The 23663-nt window shown below is 42.1% G+C and overlaps 1 protein-coding gene across 9 annotated transcripts in view; it reads left to right on the forward strand.

Annotated features, from left to right (window-relative positions):
- The window catches only part of TMCC1 (transmembrane and coiled-coil domain family 1), a 92051-nt gene that overhangs the window by 38711 nt on the left and 29677 nt on the right, over positions 1-23663 (forward strand). For 3 of the 9 annotated variants that reach the window (XM_050712680.1, XM_050712681.1, XM_050712682.1), the window contains 2 exons: positions 13027-13061; positions 21394-21451. The exons of 5 other annotated variants lie outside the window; for them this stretch is intronic. In XM_050712680.1, the coding sequence (XP_050568637.1) occupies positions 13027-13061; positions 21394-21451 (93 nt within the window). One more of the 9 variants, XM_035546756.2, reaches the window with a different exon arrangement.

Below are 23663 nucleotides of genomic sequence, written 5' to 3' on the forward strand. Positions count from 1 at the left end.
AGCTGGACAGTTCACTCTAACGGGACCTTAATGGGGTAGAAATGCAGTTTACTACATCCACTGCTCTGTGGTAGATTGCCTTTAGATTATCAGTAGATTACCTTCTTCTTGTGGTAGACGCAGTGCAGCTTGAAGTAGCTTTCTCGGGGGGAACTGATGGGTCCCTTGCCTTCACAGCAGGCTTCCTGGCAGGCCTGGTTTGCCCCAGCAAACCTCACCGTAACGCCTGTGTGGCCGCTCCCTAGCATCACGTGCGGGGTTCACTCCTCGCTGGCAGCGCGAGGGCGGTTATTCACAAGTGTCCCATTGCTCCTCGTGGGAGGGCCTGTGTTGGCCATTCTGACAGCCCTAACATAGGCAAGCCATTTGGGGGATCCCCATGTACTACTCACCACATTTTTGAGCTTTGAATCTTTCCTGCAGAAATGCTCTGTAAGGTTTACTGGACAGAAGGCTCCTCTAAATAAAGCCGAGAGGCAGCGGGATGTAGATAAGTCTGCAAGCGTTGCTAGCCGTGCAGGTGTTGAAAGAGTACTGCCAATAATAAGAAATAGCCATGAACTTTTCTAGGTGAGATGGGGCCCTTGAGAAGAGAATGAGCTTCCAGTGCATGATCTTGTTCCTAGAAATGCGTGGAGAGATGTTACAGATATATTTTTATCATCTTACAAAGGAAAATGAGCTTCTGATCCTCTGTTTAAAGAAACAAAAGTAACAGGTTTTGTGAGGAGTTTGTCCTGTCTCAGTGCGACAGCTTCATGAATGCCATGACAGTGCAAAAGTAAAAGAGATTTGAAGCATCTTCCCAGATTGTGATGTTGTTAATTAATGGGGAGTGTAAGCTTGTATCTATGGAGATGTTAGAGGTAGGAATAGAGATTTTTTTCATGAAAAAAACATTACAAATAATCCAAACAATTACCCATATACATGCCAGCTAGGGGTCTGGTAAATTGCATGTGATGGCTCCTTGCCAAATAGACTTACAATGTTCAAGGATGTAAACACAGTCTACAGATGGAACACAGCTTACATAAATGAATATTTTCTTTTAATAATAAAATTCCACTGCTCATGGCAGTTTGCTTTGCAATATCATCATACTTTCTAATAGGTGCTTACATGGGGCTGGATAACAATAACAATTGGAATTTCCTACCAGCAGTGATCAAAGGAAGCATTAAAAGTGTTGGCATCTTTACTCTGAATAAGTTACCGTTAGGGGTCCTTTGTAGAACTTGAAGCTCGTGCAGTATTTGTTCATCTCTTCACAGTTTCCTATGCTAAGTCAGCCAGTATTTCTTCACAGGAGGAGAATAGTTTGCTCTCATTTTGTAAATCTTTCTATTTTGTATATTTTCTGTATATTGTCTATTTTGTGACAGTCAGTGATAAAAATGCACATATAAACTAGTCCTTATCAGAAAAACTTTTCTCACTGGAAGAAGGCCTTAGAAGTTCAGGGAAAACAAAATAACAGGAGCAAGGGAAATTGAGTGAACTTTTTAGTATTTATGTGACATCCAGTTTAGGACTCCCTGTCTTGACAAGGGATGTGGTGATGGCCTCCAAAGTGATTCTTACCAAAGATGAACTGTACACGCTGGTGAGTAGAGAAAGGATGGTAGAGGTGTCCTGCTGAGGATTTGGGTGTTCCAGTGGTGGGGTGCACCTGTTCAGTACATCAAGTTTGCTCAGTTTTCCCAAAGCTGCTCCTCTGAGATGGCCACATTTAGTGCAGGTGAGCTGGTTGTTGCAGTCCTGTTTGCACTGGGCCATCACTTCATCGTATTGCACGTCCGCAAGTGGCGCCTGAGCACCTGAATCGCCTAATAAGAGTGTAAGTATCTTTTCACACCACTAATTTCATATTTTGGGCTACATGTAAGATAAATTGACAGATGATAAGGCTCTTCCTTGAGTTATCCGTCCACTAAACTGACTTTTGTCTTTTGAGCTGTAATTCAAAATAAGCACAGCTTTTGCTTAAAGAAGAGATGGATGAGAAAGCAGGTCTCTGGAGCTCTTGGTTTATAGAAGAGCCGACCCTGGGTCCGTTTCCCACCCCTGCTCACATCCTACTCTCCTCGCCATGCAGCGTGCTGGGCGCTCCCCAGTGCTGGAGCTGATCCTGCAGGAGCGGCCAGGGCCATGGGGAGCCCTTGGGCACCAGCAGAAGCCTGCTCGAGAGCATACACTGACACTTGCAGTCATAAGAAGGTTAGCAGCCAAGCATTCCCAGGAAAATGGTCAAAAGCTTTCATAGCTCAGAATACATAATACGTCAGAGTTTCCGTTCTGTTTGACAAACTGAAGGGAGTCCAGCGTGCCAAAGTAACTCTTCCTCAAGCTGTCAAAATGCTGTTTTTAGTAAGAAGCTGGGGATGTTTCTTTCTTACAAATATCTGCTGAACTGTAGATTACATGGTTTACAACTGTCTGAGAATGCAGTGTTGCTTCTGAGCTGCTGGGTGTCAGTAAATCTGTTGGAGCATCTGTCTGAATCAGAGTTTGGCTAAAAAATGAAATTCTTCTCCACAACAGTTTCCTTGTCCCTTCTCAGACCCCTTACTAAATAAAACATACGTGGGAAAAACAAACAGATGGTGCAGTGGGCAGGCTGTGTGCCATGGGCTGAAGCGCAGAGCTAACCCAGGTGGGGCTGCCGCTGGGGTGTTTCTGGCAGGCGTCGGTACCTCTGGGGCGGGGGGGCTGCTCATTTGTTCCGTTTCTGGTTTTAAATTTCAGTTATGAGAATATAAACAGATGATAGAACAGGCTGTTTTCCTGGCTACTGGGTTGTAGATGTCCCTCTTATCCCATCAGCCGTCTTTAAGGTGTCTTTAAGGCAACTGTAATTACTGGACAACCTGTTATTTTGGTGTAAAAGTACATAGTCTCTACCATGTTTTTAGCTCTTAATTAAAGAGAAGACAAGCTAGTTCCATGATAATCGTGAATTAGCGAAACCTTGCAAATGAAGTTTCTTGATTGCTTTTTGTTTATTATTTTTTAAATGCGGTTTCATATCCTTTGTGTCTTAGAAAATACTTTGTATTTCAACACCTGATTTAGATGTTTCAGTAAGTAAAATGTTAATCCCAGTACCATATTCTTGCAATTTTACTTTTGTTCTTGGATTGATTCTTTCCCTGCGTTTTTAAACAAGTCTTCCAGGCTCTAAAACCAGTCTCCCTGCAAAATTCTTTATGAGAAAACTGGGGCAACTCCTACCAAGTAACTTGGTTCATATTAATGTTAAGTAATTTTTAAATCAATGGAAGTTTTTGTTAGTATGCAATAAATAAGGTTGTACATGCAATTTAGTGTGCTTTCTTCAAATGTGGTGAGATATTTTGTCTTTTGAACACAGAAATTAATTAGTTTGAAAATGTAGTCTGAGTTCCAGGATGCTTTGAACGACATTGACAGAAAAAAACTAGAGAAGCAAGCGGGTTTTTTTGTTTTGTTTTGTTTAGCTTAAGATGCAATTTGGATGCCACTTAGATCAACTGTTATTTGAATCAGGAATTCAGCTTAGAAAAAATTCCCATCTGCACATTAATAATTAATTCCCACAGCACATTAACTTCATTTTCTACATTTCTCCATCTACGCTGGTGTGACAACCTTGCTGCAGGCTGCGGCACCATCTGCGGGGCCTTGGTTGCCCACGGGTGCGTGCCGGGCAGCAGGCTGAGCCGCTGGGCTGCCAGCCCGGTTGCCTCGACGCTCTGCCTGAGGGAGGGGTGGAATCGAGTTGGTCTCCAGGAAGGGCGCCGACACGTTTCTGTTACAAAGCGCAACTTTTGAAAAATACTACAGTCCCTCAAGCAAGGTGGAGACAAAAATACAGCATATGCTGGTGGGCATCTAACTTACCCCAGCCCACTTCCCCTCGTGCCAGTTTGCTTTGTCCCTGGATTTCTTTCCCGGGGAACCAAGGGGCTCCTGGCTAGTACTGAAGACACCTTGCTCCCTGAGGTGCTGCTGGCACGAGCACTCTGCCTTCTCCGGGCTCAGCCCCTGCCGCAGACGCTGCGTGGGCACGGCGTGAGGCCACGGCCTGCGCTGGGGAGGGAAGGGCCTCCTGCTTGTACTGCGGCACCAGGCAGCTGTAGCCAGACCTTGCTCTGGCTGCCTTGCAGGTGGCAAAGTGCGGCTGCAAATGAGCGTGGTCTTTCCTCTGCCCCTGCGCCAAGCATGCAGAGAAAAAGTAGAAGCGCCATGCTTGCTGTCCTGTGCAGGAAGGGAAGCTAGAGAAGGGAGGGCAAAAGAAATGGGTTGGTAAAGAAGCCAGAAGAGGCCTAGCAGAAATACAATGTGGGTAGACATTACGTAGTCACATGTGGTATCTGCCAACAGAAATTAACCTGTTGAAATCTCCAGAACAGACTGGAACTGCCATAGGGATGTTGGAGTAGGTCAGTGGACACACATTTCCAATCTTCTGGAAATCAGATGTGGTTGAAGCTACAAACTGTGAAGCTGCAGCTCATGGGTTCTGTGCCTCTGTGATCTTGAGCAAATGGCTTTAATTTGCTGTTCCTCAGTTTTGCTATCTGGAAGACCAACCAAACCCACATGCAGATTCCCCTACCACTGCTTCTCCTTCCGAACAGTACCCAGCTGAGAAGCTCCATGTGGGCTGCAGCTTGTTTTTGTACACTCGTGGAATTGCAAGCTAATGTGAGTATGGCTCCGACACAATCTGAGCAAGACTTTGTATTCATAACATTTAGATGAATACCTTGCTGCCTCTTCCATTTCCAAGAGCAAAAAAAAAATGTCACTGTTGACGTTACGTGTTGAACTGCTTTTTCACAGTGGTACCTTGACTGTTAAACACGCATTCTCTGGTGGTCTTTGTGCCGCCTTTGCCACGTAACTTGTGAAGCAGTCCTCTTTGAAGAGAACGTGTGTGCTAAGTGACTTTTGAATGACTAACAGGCAAATCCACTTCAGCGTTGCTGTTAGCATTAATGCAGTCGATTGAAACATCCCGGAGCTTTGAAAGAGTAAAGGTCTTGCATGGGTCACACGTGATCCCTATCTGCAGTGTGGGAGTACAGTGACATTCACATACAGGACTTTTTCTTTTCTTCCTTTTAGCCTATAAATAGAGGATTTTTTTAGCAGGGGAAAATGAGACCAGGGCACCCACCTATACACTGATAGCTACGCTTGCTATTACAGTTTCCAGAAAATTCCTTGTAGCATTAATGTGTCTTACTGCTGGGTAAGGTTAGTGGTTTTCTTCCCGCCCTGTGGTATGTCTCACTCTCCGTTTCTCCTTCCCTTTCCCTCTCTGCTGAAAGTTAATTGTAGTTGGACACATCCTGTTTAAAAAGAAAACAAGAAACGTAGTTGGAAGAGGAGGAATAGTAGTGGGTTTATGGGTTTAAATCATGCTGATTTTTAACATAACCAAATGCATGCTTAAGTCCATTGTTTTAATGCATCTTGACACTCAGAATAGCAAAACATAAACTTCAGGGTGCATCCCCTCTGTATGTTGTTATCCTAACTCTTGGATTGTTGGAAGCAATATGGAACCATGGAGATCTGAGCTAATCTACTGTAATTTGAAAGTAATTAATTGTTTATTTATGCTTAAGTATGCTTATTTAGTACATGTATTGAAATTCTCTGAGCTCTTCTGCCCACCAAAGAGAAGATAGGATATTAAGTACTCTAGCCTGTAACAAGGAAAAAGAGTTGATAAATGGACTTCCAAATACATGCTTTGTCTAGCACTTTGGTCCATACCAAGAAAAGTCATGATGTGCTAGTATCTGCGCAATTTAGACTAAAGATAGATAACTCAGGACTGTATTGTGTCTCATATTACTGTGCTTAATATTCATAAAATTCAATATACACTTTACTGATGTTTACACATGCACAAAAAAAAAATAATCTCCTCTTTGAGATTCTACAGTATCAGAGTAGCCAAACCAAGAGCACAAACAGTGGCTCCCCAAAAGTTTTTACCAAAAGTTTTTTGGGTATCCCAAACATTGAACCTAAGATAATAGACATACAGATCATCTCATTTCCTCAGTGAACGTGGAACTTGGTACTGCTACTCCAAGTGTAGAAAAGGGACCATACTCCAGATGTCACTGGAGAGTCTTTAGTTAAACTTTGAAATTTATTCTTTCAGAATCCTTTTGTCTGGCAAAATAATTATACCTTGTGTAAGTAAAAATTACAGTTCAAAGGGTGAAATTGTTGTAGATTCATACATAGTATGAGTGTGAAAACCAATGGGCAGCCGTTTGCAGGCACACCCACCTTGCCTTTCTCTGATAACCCCGCTGTGATAGGTTCATGCTACAAATAGTTCTCTGCAGTGTTTGTTTCTTTGCTATCTAAAGAAATGACCTCAGTTAGCATGAATTTGCACCTGAAGAATACACTTTAAATGTCATGAAGTAGCTGTCTGTGGCAGTTTCTTGGAATGGGTCAACTCCTGTTCCTGTTGCTACAATCCTTTGCACTTCAGGTCCTCTGCTGGCTGCAGAGAGAGCTGTTGTAACGCAATGTCCTCATCATCTGAGCTGGAAATCTTCCCTCCCTCATGCCTCAGAAAACATCGGATATGTTGGGCAAGGGAGACTGAATAAGAATTCTCACTTGTCCACCACCATAGCATGCTTTCATAACTTCAGCAGTCTGCTTCCCTTCTCTCACTGTTTTGGTGTTTTTCTCTGTGGCTGTTGGGCTCAGCTGCCTTCCAGAGTAGTAGTTAATGAGACAGATTAGCATCCTAATGTGTTTTGGAGAAGTGTAGTTATTTCCTTATTTTTCTTCATCATCTCAAGCCCAAACGCTCTTTCTGCCTTCTCTCTCCCATAGCAATGCTTTGAGGTATTGTTCCTTTTCTGGTACTATTTGATTACATATTCCAGATAGTATTTAACAGAGCCTTGTGCCATTTAGACCAGTATTTCATCTTCCAGTTCTATTGCTTTCTTATTTTGCAGTAATAAAGCTTATCTGAAATGTTTAAAGAGAGAGAGATTTTAAAATTAGAAAGTTCAAAATTAGAATTGTTAACAAACTGAGTGAGAAGAACATTAGTCTCTTCTGCTGTTCTGGTACGAATAGAGCAGACTTGTATCTTGTAATGTTTGTCTTCAGTCATTAGTATAATCTATTTAGGGAAAGAGTTATAACTCCTGTGGTAGCTTGGGATGATTCACTAATCTGGCATTTAATTTAAAAAGACAAACACATTTTTGGATGCTCCAGTGCATGGTGTTATGCACCGTCTCCTGACAATGTCTAGTTCAGTCTATGCCTGCACTGCATGCTACACTTACATGTAGGGGAAGTAGAAGCCCACGCAAACTTGCCTTGGTTAGACAGCTTCACACGAGTGAGTGAAATGATTATATCCATTTTGAAGTGCAAAGCTTGATATGAAAACCTGACTTTAAAGTAACTTATTTTTTGTTCTGCTGTGTTTCCCTAGTAGTTCTTTAGGAGTAGATGCACTGTCGTACTCTGAGTGTTGCTGTTACTCAGGCTGATGGTTGAGTTGCTGGATGACGTGAGCTCGTTTTTTGTTGGATTTGTTTGTTTGTTTTATTTTTAAACCTTCTGTGTTAGCTAGATTAAAATGTGTATATATACTGGTGAAAGTATGGTAGTGGGATGCATTTTAATGTTGCTGTGGTGTTAACTAAGGAAACCTTTGCATTCAGTTACTGTGGACATTCTGTAGGCCGTTTTTTGCTGACATTGATCGCCTGCATCCCTGTTGCTTGCTGAGTTACTTGTGTAATTCACCCTGCTGTCTGGATGCTCATGGAGCTGGGATCAGGTTCTTGCTGACAGCTGTTCAGGATTGGATTACCAAGGAGATCGTGTGCCCTGGTGGGGATAGGGGAGCTTGGCTCTCCATGCTCGTGTAGGGGTAGCCTCGCAGCTGGTGCTGGTTCTCACGGGCCCTGGCTACTTGGTTTTGGAAGGAAAATGGCTCTCCTGCTGGTAAAGGACAGAAAATGTAAGGCTGGGGGAAAACTGGGGAGAAGAGACAGACCAAAGTGCCAGCTTATCCGCACACATGCAGTCTAGGTGTAGAAGTCAAGAAGCTCTGACCAGTCTGGCATATGATGGACGATTAGTGGAACTGTGCAGCTTTACATGACCAGTGCTTTATTTGGCATGCTTTTATTTTGCTGACTCAGGTGCATTAAACCTGATTGTTCAGGCTGTTGCGTAGTTTCTAGATAACATCTTCATGAATTCTTGTCATATTTTGTCTAATGTACAATTCCTTTTACACTTGAACGTTTCTCAAGAGTCATTCTGCTGCTACCTGCTCGTTGCCTGGCCCTTCATTATCAAGTTTTATTGATAGTATTTGTTTCAAGATGTTTGTTGATCTGACCTTCTAAAATGTGACCTTTGTCCTTTTTAAAATTATTTATTAATGCTCTATGATTAACCATTTTGGCAAGGTAAGGGGAAATTTTACACATCATTTAACTTCAAAATTTGGAGAGAAAAAGTGTTTAAAATGCTAAGATTTGTTTCAGGTTGCATATGCATACTCTGTATCCTGAAGATGTCGTAAGTTCGGGTGGTTCAGTTTTGCCAGTCAGTGCAAGAACCTGATCCTAGGTCTGTGACCTTCTCAGGGCCTCTCCTGTCAGGACATCTCCCGGCTCAATGCCCTGTGCTGCGTGTGGAAGGGGAGGACGATTCCCAGTGTGAGGACAGAGCAGCAGGTTCTCTGCAGTGGAATGATGTGAAGGCAGCATTTAGCTATAACACTGCCATTTGGGACTGCCCGGCCTGCAGAAGAGGAGGCTCAGGGAAGGCTCCCCCCGTGTCTGTGAACACCTGAAGGGAGCTGCGGAGAGGACGGAGCCTGGCTGCGCTCGGCAGTGCCCGGCGCCAGGACGAGGGGCAGTGGGCACAGCCTGGAGCACCAGAGGCTCCACTTGAGCACCAAGAGGCACCGCTGGGCTGGCTGGGTGCCAGAGCCCTGGCACGGGCTGCCCAGAGGCTGCGGGGTCTCCTCCTTGGGGGTCTGAAGTAGCCGCCTGGGTGTGGGCCTGGGCACCTTGCTTGGGGTGGCCATGGTGGGGCAGGGGGGGACCAGAGGGACCTCTGCCAGTGTGGGACTTTGTGATTTGCCACCTGAGCAGTCATTTAATATCTCCTCCAGAGACGAGGTGGGATCACAGGTGAGATGATACCTATTCTTTACCACTGAAATACTGCCATACAATTGAATGTCACAAGCAGCTCCACAAGGGGCTGGTTCACACTGCCTCCAACCTGATGTCACTTTACAACAGAGATTCTTCAGTTCGGTAAGATTGTTTCCTTCATAGAAAATTATGCTGTGTAGACATTATTTGTGCGAGGTCAGAATAATTCCTTGTTGACAAATGATGATCTGGTGGCCTGATTCATTTGGCAGTAGATCCAAAACTATGTATACTGAAGAATTTAAAAAGCATTCCAAAAGTTACAGAATTGCAGAATCATTGAAGTTGGAAGGGACCTCTGGAAGTTGTTTAGTCCCAAAGCCAGAGCAGCTAAAGCAGGTTGTCCACAACAGCGTCCAGCTGGGTGTTGACTGTAAAATACAAGCAGTGTGCATGAAATGCAGGGTCTGTATGACTCTGAAAACATTGCATTTTGCATGTTGCTCTTAAAACTGTATGTATGCCTTTTTTAAAAAATGTCATTGTACATCAGCTACTAGCTGTCACTCTGTCTAGCCACATTTTTCAGGTTAATGAGGATTACCAGTCTAGAATTTCTTCTGCTTCCTTCTGCGTAAATCTGATTTCTAGATCAAACCACTGGCCTGTTCCAGGAGGTAATTACCTGAAAGATTAGATGGCTTGTGTGTAGTTTATGGTATTGGTACCTTGGCAGCCTTGGTAGCGTTTCAACTAGAGGCTTGCTGCACAGTACTATAAATTTTTTTTCTATTACTTTAATTGCTGAAAATTAACAGACAGTATTTATATCACATTGTATAGAAAGGACGTTAAATTACATTAGGTATTTTGTTATGCCATGGAGAAGCAACTCTTAATTATTCAAGTAGCTGAGTAGATATTTTGACTGAAACTCCATATGTCAATGTAGAAGAAATTACTTGTATTTTTAACAACATGAGGCACTCTTCTGCAATTATTCAGCAGAGTTGCTTCTGAGATGGTATTTTCATGCGCTACTTCTGACTGTCTTCTGGGTGAGGTTTGTGTGATCTTCTGTGTATACTGTTTGTTCTCTTACAACAAAGCTGAGCTGTCTTCAGTTAATCAAGGACAGTTTTCATTAAAAATGTGTGGAAAAAACTCCACTCAGGAAGCAGAAAACATCTAGGTGCTTTCAGAAAAGTTTTATTGTCTACTTTGAGGCCAGGTTTTTGAGTAAGTAGAGTTGTTAAGCAGTTAGAGTTGGTACAATTAGTAGGCAGGACTCAGAGTCCTGCTCTTTGGTACATTGCTGCGTTGTTGTACACTGCTGTTTTGTTTGTTTGAGGCTCCTTTTCATAGATGGATGCCTCAGTTTATACAGCTGGAAAATGGAGTTAGTGCTTTTGCTGGAATTTGCTGTGCAACTTTGACTCCTCTTTTAACTCCCAAGCATTAGTCAAAATAAGCTGGGTTAATGAAAAATGCTCTGCTTTCACTGTTTATTTAACCAGGGTAATTTTACTGAAAAATCAGTGAGTGACTCTGGAAGTGGTTATGAGCAAAATAAATTAATTCCCGTATTAGCAAATTTTGCTTTAGTGCCAGCTCAGGGCTTTGGTTGATTTGGGCATTTTTGGTGTTGTTGAGTGTTTTTTTTTTTCGTTGTTGTTAGTTTTTGTTTTGTTTGGTTCACTGTTGTCATTTTGTTTTCTTTTTCCTTTTCTTTTTTCATAGCACTGCCGACCTTTGACTCCCAAAGCATGTGCTGAGGGCATTCGTGCGCATATGCAGCAGCCACGGAGGGCCGGAGGGCCGAGCAGGGCGTGGGTGCCAGTGGGCAGTGCTTGCAGCCGTCTGGCTGGCCTTGCGGTGCTCTGGTGCAACTCCGTGCAGCTGCTAGTGCTGCTCAGCCAACTGTTTGGAGCAGTAGCCTTACCTGGGGAGGTTGTTATGGCCCAGGTGGGATGTTATCTCATCCGTCTGGGCAGTCATCAATACCAAATACTAGGTAGAGCCTACACTGTAAAATGAGAGTAAGAATGAACTGATGTGTATTGGGATCAGTGCACCAATACAGTAAACCTTAGAAATGTACCAATCTGAGGTATACCAAAGCTTCCATAATTCATTATTACAGATTATCAGAACATGCTTTAAATTTACCCAGACTGAGACAACTGGAACTTTGATCTATTTTTCTTTTTTAATGAAGCACAGGAAAGGACTCTTCTTAAAGCACGTTGAGGGAAAGGAATAATGTGATAATTCTGGAGAATTATAGAATTGTCATCATCAATCCCACTGCAGTGGCTTCTGCAAAGGTTCACACTCTTGGCCTGAATTTAGAGCATGCCAGTCCTAAAACGACGCGCTTGCTGAGCAGGAAGATGGGATGAGATTCCCTTTTAAAATGACTGTAGTTACTGATCTGTTGGCAGGGAATGCTATAAGAAAAAAAGGTGTGCTCACTGGCTAAACTTGAAATGTGTTTATCTCCCAAAGTTGTAAACCCAAGTGATGTAACCCTTAAGTCAAAAAAAGGCAAGCTTCTTTTCTGACATTGAGGGGGGAGTGGAAGGAGGAACGCTACACTAATTTTTAAGACCATCTTTTGTTGTTATCAATTTTTAAAAATACTTCTGCAGTTCTTGCATCTCTTTCTTTTTTTCTTGCACCTATTTCATTTTCCTCTCCTTAAATAAGGGCCTTTACTCATGCTACTTTTTGCAGGGCTGTTCAACGAATGCAGAAATTGGGTTGGTGGGAATAACTGGTGGATTGACATCTGCGTTTGAATCCTCATAGGCCACTCTTGGAACAGTCTGTAATAGAGCAGACTCTCCTCTAAAATAGGAGCATCATAAACTACTACTAAGTAAATAGTTCCTACAAGTCCTGAGAATATCCTAATGTAGATTATCCATTTTTGTCATCCAAAAAATGACAAGGGAAGTATACAGTATCATATCTCTTAAATTTAATATCCACCTCTGCTTTCTTTGAATGAATAAGGTACAGACAACCAAGCTCATTAGCAGCCAGTATAACCAATGTGAAAACATGCCTGGTGAATAAATTAACATTTCTTAAAAGTAGCTGTCTTTTTAAGGTGATGGTAAATGTTGCTGTTATACTGCAGAGCAGTAATCTGTGGAGGAACTTTGCTCAGTTCTCCTTCCCCAGAAGGATTACCTGTTTTGCTACCTAACTGTCTCCCAAAACATACAGGGTAAGCTTGCTGTGCTTACTCAGAACAAAATAAAAGCCTCATCTTGATATGTTTTCCCCAAAGGGCTCATTCGCACTGTCACAACTGCTTGGGATCTTTCCTTCCCAAGGCAGGAGGAAGGCTCCCCACACGCGTCTCAGAAGTGCTTCACTGCCTGTCCCACCAGGCAAGGACGGAGAGCAGATGTATGTGTATTTTAGCCGTGTTTCCAGTTGCTCAGTTCCTTCTACTTTTTTCTAACCATCCCTAACTAACAGGGGAACTGTGTGGATTGCAGCAGCAGGGTGATAGTGTTTCATTTGCCTCTCCTGGGGCCAGGTAAGTCACAAGGCTTCCACACTGTCTTCAAGCATGCAGGTTCAAATTTGTTACTAATTAGCTCTTTAAATTGTAAAAGGAGCCTGAGCAACCTTGTGTTGCAGGTTTCAGATTTTGAGATTACAACTTGCCCAGAATTCTAGGAAAAAATTAAAATACGTCATTCAACAGAGCAGTATTCCTGTTTGAAGGAAGTATAAGGTGTTTTTCTGTTCAAAACTACCTTTTTTTCTTTTTTTAATTAAACTTCTAAGACCATTGTCAGCTACATGTATTTTCCTTTTTGGTTTTGCTGTTTTTCAGAGAGCAAGACTCACTTCAGATGTGTTCCTGACGGGGTCAGTGGTGAAGTATTTTTAGCAGGCTCAGTAACTCTTCTGCAGTGCATTCATGCCTCACTTGCTTGGAGTTGCTGTTGCTTTCTCAAACATGCATTCAGGGCTTCTGCCAACACACCCAGGGTACTGCTGCTTCATATTACAAGATCCTGCTTTGTCAGGGCAGAATTCAGCCTAGCAGGGCTGGAGCCAGTCTCTGCTAACGTAACTGCGGTACAGCATGTTCAGCCGGCGGAGCGGTGCTGGGGTTAGACTGCATGCTTCCTTCGCTTCGCACCCAGCATGGAGGGCTCGCTGCCTGCCTCAGAAAGAGTACGTCTTGGGGCTTTCCTCCTTTCTTGGGTGTTGGTGGTATCAGAGCTGTGAATATGGCTAGTTTGGTAGGTAGAGCCCTGGGTCATCAGTGAGTGCCTACGTTCAGCGATTTTGTTAGTTGCTGCTGCTGGAGTTTGCTTTTTAAAATTCAGTTCACTAGCTGCTAACTATTGCAACACTGGAGGAATGAAATCAAGTGTCTTCTGTCTGTCCTCTTGTGATACTGTATTCTTTTTTTTTTCTCTGCTGTTGCTCTGTAGTAAGCAATGTTTGCTTCGTAGCTTGGGCTCGATATTAAAACAAAGAAAACTGTTTGCACTGCTGATGTGCTGTTTAAATATTTGTTCTGTTCTTACTGGGTGGGTGAAGATTTCATGTTGGGAGATTCCCCATGAACGCAAAGAAGCTGCAGTTTGAATGGTTTCATGATTAGAAGAGATTATTAAGACGAGAAGTCCATGTCATTTGAGCCTGTGGTTAGAGCTTTTCCAGTTATGGTAAGTGATTTCTTCCAGGGAGCTTTGAGGTCCGGCTTCCTCGTGGTAGTCCTCCGCAAAGCATTCTTGAATTTGTCACAAACAGCACAGCATGCCGAGAATTTGTCAGAAGGTGCAGCGTACAGATTTTGTGAACAGTAAGGAATGTGAACAGCAGAGGAAACACATGGCTAAAATTAATTTTAAATATTGTTTAAAATCTCATTAGCATTCAATGATTGTGTTTTATTGGAATATTAAAGCAGTTCTTTGAAACTCTGTTCTTCAAGGCAGAAACGCACTCTTTTGAATGTCTACCTAAATATTGTAGTTTCACACAAAAGATTTTAGTTGATCGTGTAAATCAAGTGCTTCAAATCATCTGCTTCATTTAAACAATAATAGTGAATGCCACAGTAATTCCCTTGCCTCACAGTAGAAGAAATTTCCTAAATCTTTAGGTCACAGCTAGCATTAGCACTGATTTCTATCTCCCCATCCATGCTGTGGTTCTGCGTCTAGCTAATTTTCTGGTTTTTGTTTGATCTTCTGAATGGGGGCTTTGTTTGAAACCAGTTCTGTTCCACTTTGCTTTGTAACCGGCAGGCTGGTGGGGCCGGGGCCGAAGTTACAGCAGGTCCTGGGTCCGAGAGGTGGGGTGAGCGCATCAGCGGCGCTGCATAGGAGTGGAAGTGGGAGAATGACACACTGTATTTGGCCTGTGTACTCTTGTTCCCAGAGGACAGAGCTGCATTGTTAGGACAAAGAAAAGTGAAAATACTAAAAGCATTTCAACTATTTTCTTTTTATTGGAGAGCTTTTTTTTCTGTTGCGCTGAGTTGCTAGCCCAGAATGTAGAGCCAATTCCAAAATTTAAAGGTGAGCTGAAAGTAGAAAGGAAGTCTTGGTTTGTACAATTTTTGCTTTTTTTGCAAGTTAGAAGGAAGGGTTTTTTATATTTTTTATATTTTTATATGAGGCATTATCAAATCCAGGCTAAGATGCCCAGAGAAGTAGCACAAAAGTGACAACTGAGCTATTTAAAAGGAGAAATTATTTTTAGTCAGTCTGTTTTCAACCCTATTTTTGTAGCACATACTCAATTTTGATGACTAATCCTTGTGGTTTTAAAAATACAGCTTTCTTGTGTCGTCAGTTTAACTGCTAGTATCTAGATCTTCAATACCTCTCCAACAAAACTGGGAGAGATCAGAATTTCTGCTATTCATATTGCTACAGTATAAGGGGACATGGGTTAAAGGGAAGAGTTTATGTAGTGGAAAGGACATGGTTCTATACATTCTTTTATAAACTGTCAATGGAAAAAATAGCACAGGGCTGCATGTTTTTTTTTAAAAAAAACCACTTTTCGTAGGTCATCTGCAAGAAAGAATTGCATGTTAGTTGTCAAAAACAATTTTGAGTTGTGGGGCTTTCTTTTTTGGTAAAACAGAATAGTGGGATCTGGTTTTATTTTTAATACTGCTTTGACATTCCACTTTCACCATGGCCACCAAGAATAGTCAGCCCAGAACAGTGACTTATTGTTCAGTATGATCTGTCATTGCTATTCACAGTGCTGCAGCTTCCTCCCATTATCCAAGCTATTAAATTAGCTGGGTATTATCACTTGGAAGCTTCAGTATTATCCAGAGAAGATAGCTGTTAAAATAGGGCAAATAGCAGTTCATTTGCTACAGAACTAGGGTCCTATCCTGAACAATGCAATTGCCAGTCAGATTTGCCTTCCTGTGAAACAAGCTTAAGACCGTAACCCAAATGAAAATTAAATCTTAAAAAAAAAAAAAGACCACACACAAACTAACAATCAAACAATGAGAGGGCAGCAGGGGAAAGGGAAGTTTCAGAGCAACAGAAAAGCCTTAGTAAGCACACCTCCACAATGGGAGGTTGATGTGTGAGAGCAGAGAACGGAAATTAATCCAGAGTAGAGCACCTGGAGCCCAGGGCTCGAGTGTCAGGAGGCAGAACAGGATGCGTGCTGGAGAAGGGCCTGGGCTGTGAGGATGGGGCTCCGGGGTGCCTGGGGAGCTCCTGTCTGCTCTGCTTCTTGGAGGGTCATCACACCGAGGGTGCTCACTCATGCTCTGAGCTTGGATTTAGCAAACAGGCAGAAGTGCAGAGGTTCAGGGGGGAAGCAGAGCACAGGTCAAGCTTTCCTCATGAGCAAAACCGAGCCGAAGATACTGCATCTCAATGAGGAGGCAGTATAGGATGTTCAAGGGACGTTCCCATGACTTTTGACTGTCAGGTAGGGGTGTGAAGAGTGAAGGAGGGGGCGCTCCAAGGCTAACACTAGATAAGAGAGCTTCTGGAAGAAGAGTGTTGTCTAAAAGGACAGATCTAGAAATAATACGTTCTTAGGGTGTCTAAATGCATTAAGCAACACTGAAAGTCATTGCTACCAATAGGAGTAACGTGGCTCTCAAACCAATGAAAAAAGGTTAAATACAGTGGTATCTTGCTGAGCAGTCCACAGTATTAAAAGATTTTTAATCAAATATATTAAAGAGAACTGCAAAAGCTAATGCTTTCTGCTTTATCAAGAACCATCTATTTGGCAATTTCTTCTCCATCAATGATGTATCGCTTTGGATTTAAGGTCATGTACGCTATAACCTACAGACCAGTGTTTATTTGGAAAGTAAGGGGATGCTAATTTGGGGAAGAGTGATGGAGAAGACAAAAATAACTTGGAAATAATCAAACACAAATGCTAGTTTCTGTGATAGCCAATTGTCTTTATAGTCTGTGGGAAGGGATAAAATTTCCTACCTTCTGTCAGTGAATTAAGCTAGAACACGTCTTGAGAACATTTCATCATTAGATGGCTCTCTGCCCACATAATGTGGTCCAGTATGATGTAGTTTCATAAAGCTTTGGATAGGATTACCATGAGCAGTTTATCAGAGCTCGTGACTATTGGATTAATCAATGAACTTGTTCAAATTATTATTTTCTTTCTTAAAAAGAGGAATAAAATAGGGATTGTTGTGTGCCAGTCACTGACTTTAGCAGCCTCTTGCATGTTATGAACCCAGAGCACACATAGAATGGAGTCCACGTTTTATTCAACACTTGCTCTGAAACCTACAAGAGCAACAATATTTTCTTTTGTTTGCATTTGTTTGTGCAATCAGTGGCCCTGTTCATAGTTTGTATTTGCATCTTGGTTTTGTGTTCTGGAATAAAGGAGCCTTCTATACAATGTATTGACATCTTATTTGTGGCTTGTAGGGAATCTGCTTTCCTTACAACCAATCTGCTGTGACATTAGTTCTGACTATGTAACTAATCAAGAGTTTACTTCATAAATCATATTATGCAAACCTGAAAGATGGGCGTGCTGATACCGGTGAATTACGTCAGCTTTTCTGCCATTAGGATTTTTGTAGAAGTATTGCAAGTTCCAAATATCTCAGTAGTTTCAGATTTTCACTTACACCTTGACTTTGGTCTACTTGCATGGCAGAAGAGCATTCAGAAACAAACCACCACGAACAACAACAAAGGGAGAAGCACAGCTACAAATGACCGTGGACATTAAGCTCCTTTAGAAATTGTGAAATAGGTTCTGATGTTCTTTCACTTTTGATCTGAGAGGAGAAATATCAAATTAAATGTATGCAAACCATTTTAATTAATGTCAGACCTCAGATCTATTATTGAGTTAACAATTTATCCAATGTCAGCTGAAATGTAGCAACCCATCGTGTCATGTGCTTACTTGAAGTTATTGCAAGTTGGGGACAAAATGTATTATACTAAATCATGGGCTACGGCCTTTTGGTTCCGGCAAATGCATTTTGCCTCGCCATTGCAGTGGCTTAGGCAACTCGTGTTTTTAAATACTGTGACTGACATACAGCAACTTGGTGTGTCACCTTGGTCCCTTATTGACACTTTAAGGGAAGTCAGATCTCTGAATGCTAAAAGCTAAAACACCAAGACACTTATTGAAAGCTGAGAAGGTGGGCTTTGGTTCATTTGTGTGGGCTTTTTTTTCCCCTGTAATCTTAATAAGAAGGTGTGAGAGTGTGAGCTTTGCATGTGCAAATATCTTTCACAGTGTGATAATTGGAAATAATAATCTTGATATATAGATATCCAACATATATGTGTAATCTGACAAGTAAAATTTGCTTGAAGGGAAGTGAAAGCAGTTTGAACCGCAGTTGAGAAATGGGTTTTGAGGGGTGGATGTATTCTGTATCAGTTAGACTTACATTGGGCACTGTGATGGTGTACATGCCAGCAGTATTGAGAAATGAAACGCCAAGCCTACTTGGAATTTTTCCATTTCATCACTGTGCAGTTTTTAGATTGCAGCTTTATTGGTAAACTTAATCCTTTATACAGACTGGGCAATTTGCCTTGAATATGGTTTCTGCTGAACCACAGTGATGTTGCATAGTATGCTAAAAGTCTTTACTTCATATTTTACCAGGTTGGGAAGAAGTAAAATATGTTTATATGCAGATTCCTAACTGGTTAAACATTTCATTGCCTATTTAAAAAAAAAAAAAAAAAAAAAAAAAAAAAAAACAGATTATACCCAATTTGAAAATGGGTCCTGGTTTTTATTACATTTGTAGGCTCTAAAATATATCAAAAAATGAAATTGGACTCAATGCTCAAATTTTATATTTGGTGTCATTTGAGGAAAAACAGAGCTGTGAGTAGATACGCACTGAATTGTTCTGAATACAGTGGTGGCTCTAGTGTGGCTCATGAGACTCTAGTGGCAGCCTGTTGTAGTTTCATGGGACAGGGGACAGTAGCATAAGGTGCCCTCAAAATTAAGTGCTGGTTTTTGTAAACAGCCAGCTGCTTCAAGCGTTGGTTGACAATGGTGGGTCTGCTCAGGTGGGACTTCAGGAGCTCAGTGTGTCTTCGCACTTCCCTTTCCATTCACCAGAATCAACAGAAGGTGCTCCAAAGTTTGGAATTGATTGCAGGTAAGGATCAAAACGATCTCTGTGCTCCTCCATCTGCAATTTCAACCTGCAAGGACAGCCTGGAGGCAGGGAGGTGGACCTGGAAGGTGAGAAAGGGGGTCCCTCACTGTGAAAAACCGGATGCCACCATGCTTAGTGGGGCATGTCACCTCCTCAGTCAGGTGTCCCTCTGTGGGCTGTTGACACTGGGGCAGGTGCAGTGGTGGAACATACAGGAACGCTGGCAGCCATCCCCGGTGGGTCTCCAGGCCAGGCAGGGCCATCCCTGAGCTGTCCCTGGGCCAGGTTTGCCACTGGGTTCCCAGGCTGGGCTCCGGAAGCTTCTCTGGCGGTTGGGGCGAGGGGCCGGGAGCCACCGGCCATGCACTGCCCCAGGCTCACCCGGAGCATCACTGGTGTGTGCACCGCCTCTGCTCTGGAGAAATCAGAGGTAACATAAAGGTCTTCCTTCTGCCTGTCGGGACTTCACTTCCAAAAAATCGTATAGCAGACACCCCCAGTGATAGCCACAGCTGCCCAGAGAGGATTGTCATCAGCTGTTATCAGCCATAGGATCACAGCAAAAAAACATAGTAGTAGCTGAGAAGCATACAATGTCAGGACATCTGAAAACATGTTCATTTGGATCTTACATCCTTGTCTGAGGGGAATCGAGCCCATCTTGTGCAGAGCCACCTTCTCTCTGATGGCCCTGCTTGCCGCCGCTGCCCTCCCAGCAGCCTGCCTGTCTGGTAGCTGGAGGAGAAAGCCCGTGAGCCCAGAGCGGCCCCTTTGTGCTGCGGGTTGCGGATCTGATGTACATGAGCTTCGTTTTCCCCTTGCTTTCCCTCATGTCTGGAAGTTCAGCATATCCCAGATGGCCATGAAGCAACAGCAGACAGTTAATCCTCTGGCTACTAATTCTGGGTTTATGTGCAGACAGTCATCTTGAATTTCTTAATTTTTTTCTGTACCTGAAAAAATCAAAAAGAATGGAGACTGAGGACAAATGGCTCTCTTCTCCTTCCAGAAGGGTGTCAAAGACTGTCTCCAGAGCTCTGTAGCCCTAAGGCTGGTCACCAGGGACTGATCCATGCCAGTGTCCTAGTACCAGCTAGTTCACACAACTGAGGGCTAACATCCTTGCAAAGGATTAGTCACATCATAGTACTTGGCCAGGATCACCTCTGAACTAATATGGTACCATGTTGCCCTTCTTTATTTTCACGTGGCTTCTAAGCTGAAGTGCAGCGAGCCCACCAAAGCACGCAGCACAGTGCTGAAGGAGTGCACTGGGTACTCTGGGAAGTGACGTGAGGGACTCTTGAGTGTGGTGGAGACCTGCTGGGGTAATGTCAGAGGGGAGCCTTGGGCAAAGGCTGTCCAGCACAGACCCCCAGGGGTCAGTGTGACTCCAGATCTCCAGATGTTTTTGTCAGGGGAACTGTTTGGCTTTCTGCACGTGGGACCTCAGGAGCACATCAGCAGGCATGTAAGTGTGGGCAAGAGGGGAACAGGCAGCCTGCAGTTAAACAGGATCTGGGTCTCCTGACGGTGTGGGTACACCAAAAAAGGATGGATGATGAGTTTCTCATGAGAAAGAAAAAAGCAGGTCAGTTATTTCCATTCAAGAGTAGCAAAATTCTGACTTAATCTTACACCCCCCAAGCTAGAATTTTCTTTTGCATCAAGATCTCATTCGCTTTAGTGGGATTTAATGCGGTTTTGCATGCACATTTATGTATGTCCTTTGGACTGAAATCTTTAAAGTCGCACTTTAGATTTGAAAGTGGAGCTTAATCAGTACTAACAAGTTTGTTTAAAGTGAGATTTTGGATGATCACATGAACAGCTGGAATAGACAAGCTCAGCAAGAACGGCAAAAGCTTTTTAAGTCTCCAGACTAGGATGTGAATACTGAGAAGCCCTTTTCTGAACTGTCGTCATCATTTTAAGTGTGTGTGTCTAGTAGCAATGTGGCGGGCAGCAATTTGAGTTCAGTCATCAATACTGTTGGAAAGTTCATTTGATGCAGCAGTAATCAGTATTCCTTGTAAAACGCCTTTAATGTTGATAGTCTCCTGAAGGACAATCTGCCTTTTCATACATAAGTTTAAACTCTAACCTAGTTCATGGAGCCATCTACTGGCTAACAACGGCTCTGACTGTAGATTGTCATTTGGCAGTTACTTTAGTTTTCAGCTGCATCATCAGTACAGGCTGCTTTGGTCTCTTCCTTGAGATTCAGTATTGGTATTGTGTGATAAACTAGTTAAAAAAACATAATCAAGGCTGTTGCACTTATATCAGTGCTATAGGATGTGCTACAGTATTTGTGGACTAACCTTCTCCAGCCTTCTTTTTTTGGTATTAAGCATTAGTAGAAACATTTTAATGCCTTCTGAAAAAGGTATGTGGGGAAGGTAAGGGCTGTTCTTCCTATGGTGATTAACACTGGGGCAAGAAGCTGCAAATAGTAGAAAGGTAAACGAGTCCTATGTAGAGCACTGTTTGAATGAAATAATGAAGTCTACAAAAGGCAGATAAGTTCAATACTAACTTTATCCCAGTTGGTATTTTCAGAGGAAGCGATCTCCAGTTCTGTGCAGTGACTTTGAAGCCTACAAATGTAAATGAGAAGGTAAACGTTAAATAATGATTAGCTTAAAGTGCTTCTGATCCAAATGGTACCTTATACCACTAGGTTATTGCAGCTTTTGTAATCACACATGGTTTTGTAATTTGTATATGCCAACAAGAATGCTAAAGTGGCTTTAGCCCTTGTGCCTGGGTAGTAAGCATGGGAACAGCCTGTCAGCTTTCAGTTCTTGGGGGGTTATTATGGATCAAGCCAAGATAGCTGTGATTAGGTCTTCTTGCAGCAGTGCAGAAACTTAATAATCACTTCATAATTAACAAGAAAACCTTACGCAATATTCCTCATATCACTGAGATTGTTGACCTGGGAGTAGGGTTTGACTATTAACTCTTCAGTGGCTATATAAAGCTCTAGTTAATACTGGTGAATTTTGTGGCATTGAATTTTCAGTAATTTATGTTCATTTTAAGGCTTTATGGTAGCAAGCCATTAATTTTTTTCACCTGTTTACTTATGTGGAATAATGTACATTGATTTACTGTGTAGATACTCTTACATACTGCTAGCATTATTACTGTGTTGCCCTGTTTAGGAGTTCTGTAGAAATTTAGCAAAACTATGAATTCATACTTAATTATAACCAATTTCTGTATCTGGACAAAATGTAGAAGTGAACATCCAATTATCTGAGAACTATTAAATATTTAATAACCCATTTTGCTGAAACAGATAAAAATATTCAAGTAAGTATTTAGATAAAATTATTTGAAACTCCATTTGATCCTTCCAAAGTCCTACTTGCCAAAGTCTGATTTCATGGCTCTTTATCTGCATTGAGACAGTGGACTATATCAATACCTCCTATCAAGAGAGAAACTCATTGTTCAGCTTGAAGTCCTTACAAAGCTGTCAGCAGCTGCAAAATGGGCACAAAACCTAGACTGAAGCGGCTTGTGAGGTGATATTTTCAGTCAGTAGTAGGCTTCCTGAAATCTTTACCTTTGATGAAGGCTCAGTGCTTTAGTAACTGCGATGGAAAATATTAGGTGACATGCCCCATTTTAAACCTTCACCACAAACTGTAGTATTATGATGTTGTGTTATTTTATACTAAAGATACCTTTTATTTTTCCAACAAATACTGTTTTGAAGTCAGTGGATTTTTAGGGGAATACCTGCACTATAGTCCTTACGCAAGCAGTAATTGTAGCTTTGTAGAACATAAGGGAGAAAGGTTTCCTTTACTGAGAGACAATATCTATATGTGGGTCCAAAGTTTGGCTGAGCATGGGAAATCAGGTCCCTTTCCTTCCTATTTTTCCTTCCTCTACCCTGTTTTATTTGGCTGGTAACTTCAATGCATCTCTACCCCTTTGTACAAGGAAAACTGTACTCAGAAAACCAGAACCTGCAAATACGCAATGATGCAACCCCAGCAGTCCTAGCCACTGTAGAGGCTGTAAGATAGGAAAACTTCTCTGTTCATCACTGTGTCACACAGCGCTTCATAAACTAAGTTGAAACGTTTTTTAGAGATGAGCCATGTGTCTATTGTAGCTTCCTCCCAAGCTAAGGATCCCATGTACCCTGACTTACAAAAAGCCACAAAGCTGAACCATTCTTCAGGAACTGAGCTAATGAAAAGAGAGGGATTACAATTTTTGATGATGGATTCAAGTGCCACATCAAGAATAAGGTTTGCAGTGTTAGTAAGAGATGAAAGGTAGTTCCTAAGATCACTATTTATAGGGAGCCCGTGTTTCGGTTAAGGAGTTAAACTGCTTGAACATCTTCCTGTCTGCTGTCTATTTAAACAGTCTTTTGGAGCTGTAATTATGTTTAAATACACTGTAAAGCAGATGTCTTGTACTTCTTTTATAAAAGTACAGTGATTTTTGGATTTATATAGAAGGGATTTCCTAGTTTAGTTAGAAGAAAGCCTCTTACTTTTCAAGCAGATCAGGAGAATTGTGAAATTCTTGAAATTGTGAATTGTGAAAGAAAACGTTCTTTCTGAAGTCCTGAAAATGAGTTCACTTACGTTGTGTGTGCAGTCACAGTTAAAATCTGGCAATGTTTGCCAATTTTGAAGAGCTTTGTTTTTAGTCTGTGTGCTCCATGCTTAGTTGCGGATACATACCTCTTGTTTTGAACTGACAGAAAAACCACGCTAAATAATATAGATAATTAATTTGAAAAACACAACAAAGTTTGTGGTCATTTTACTATTTTTCAGCTGCAACTGGATAAAACT

Source organism: Cygnus atratus, chromosome 10 (assembly GCF_013377495.2).
Source record: "Cygnus atratus isolate AKBS03 ecotype Queensland, Australia chromosome 10, CAtr_DNAZoo_HiC_assembly, whole genome shotgun sequence".
NCBI lineage: Eukaryota > Metazoa > Chordata > Aves > Anseriformes > Anatidae > Cygnus > Cygnus atratus.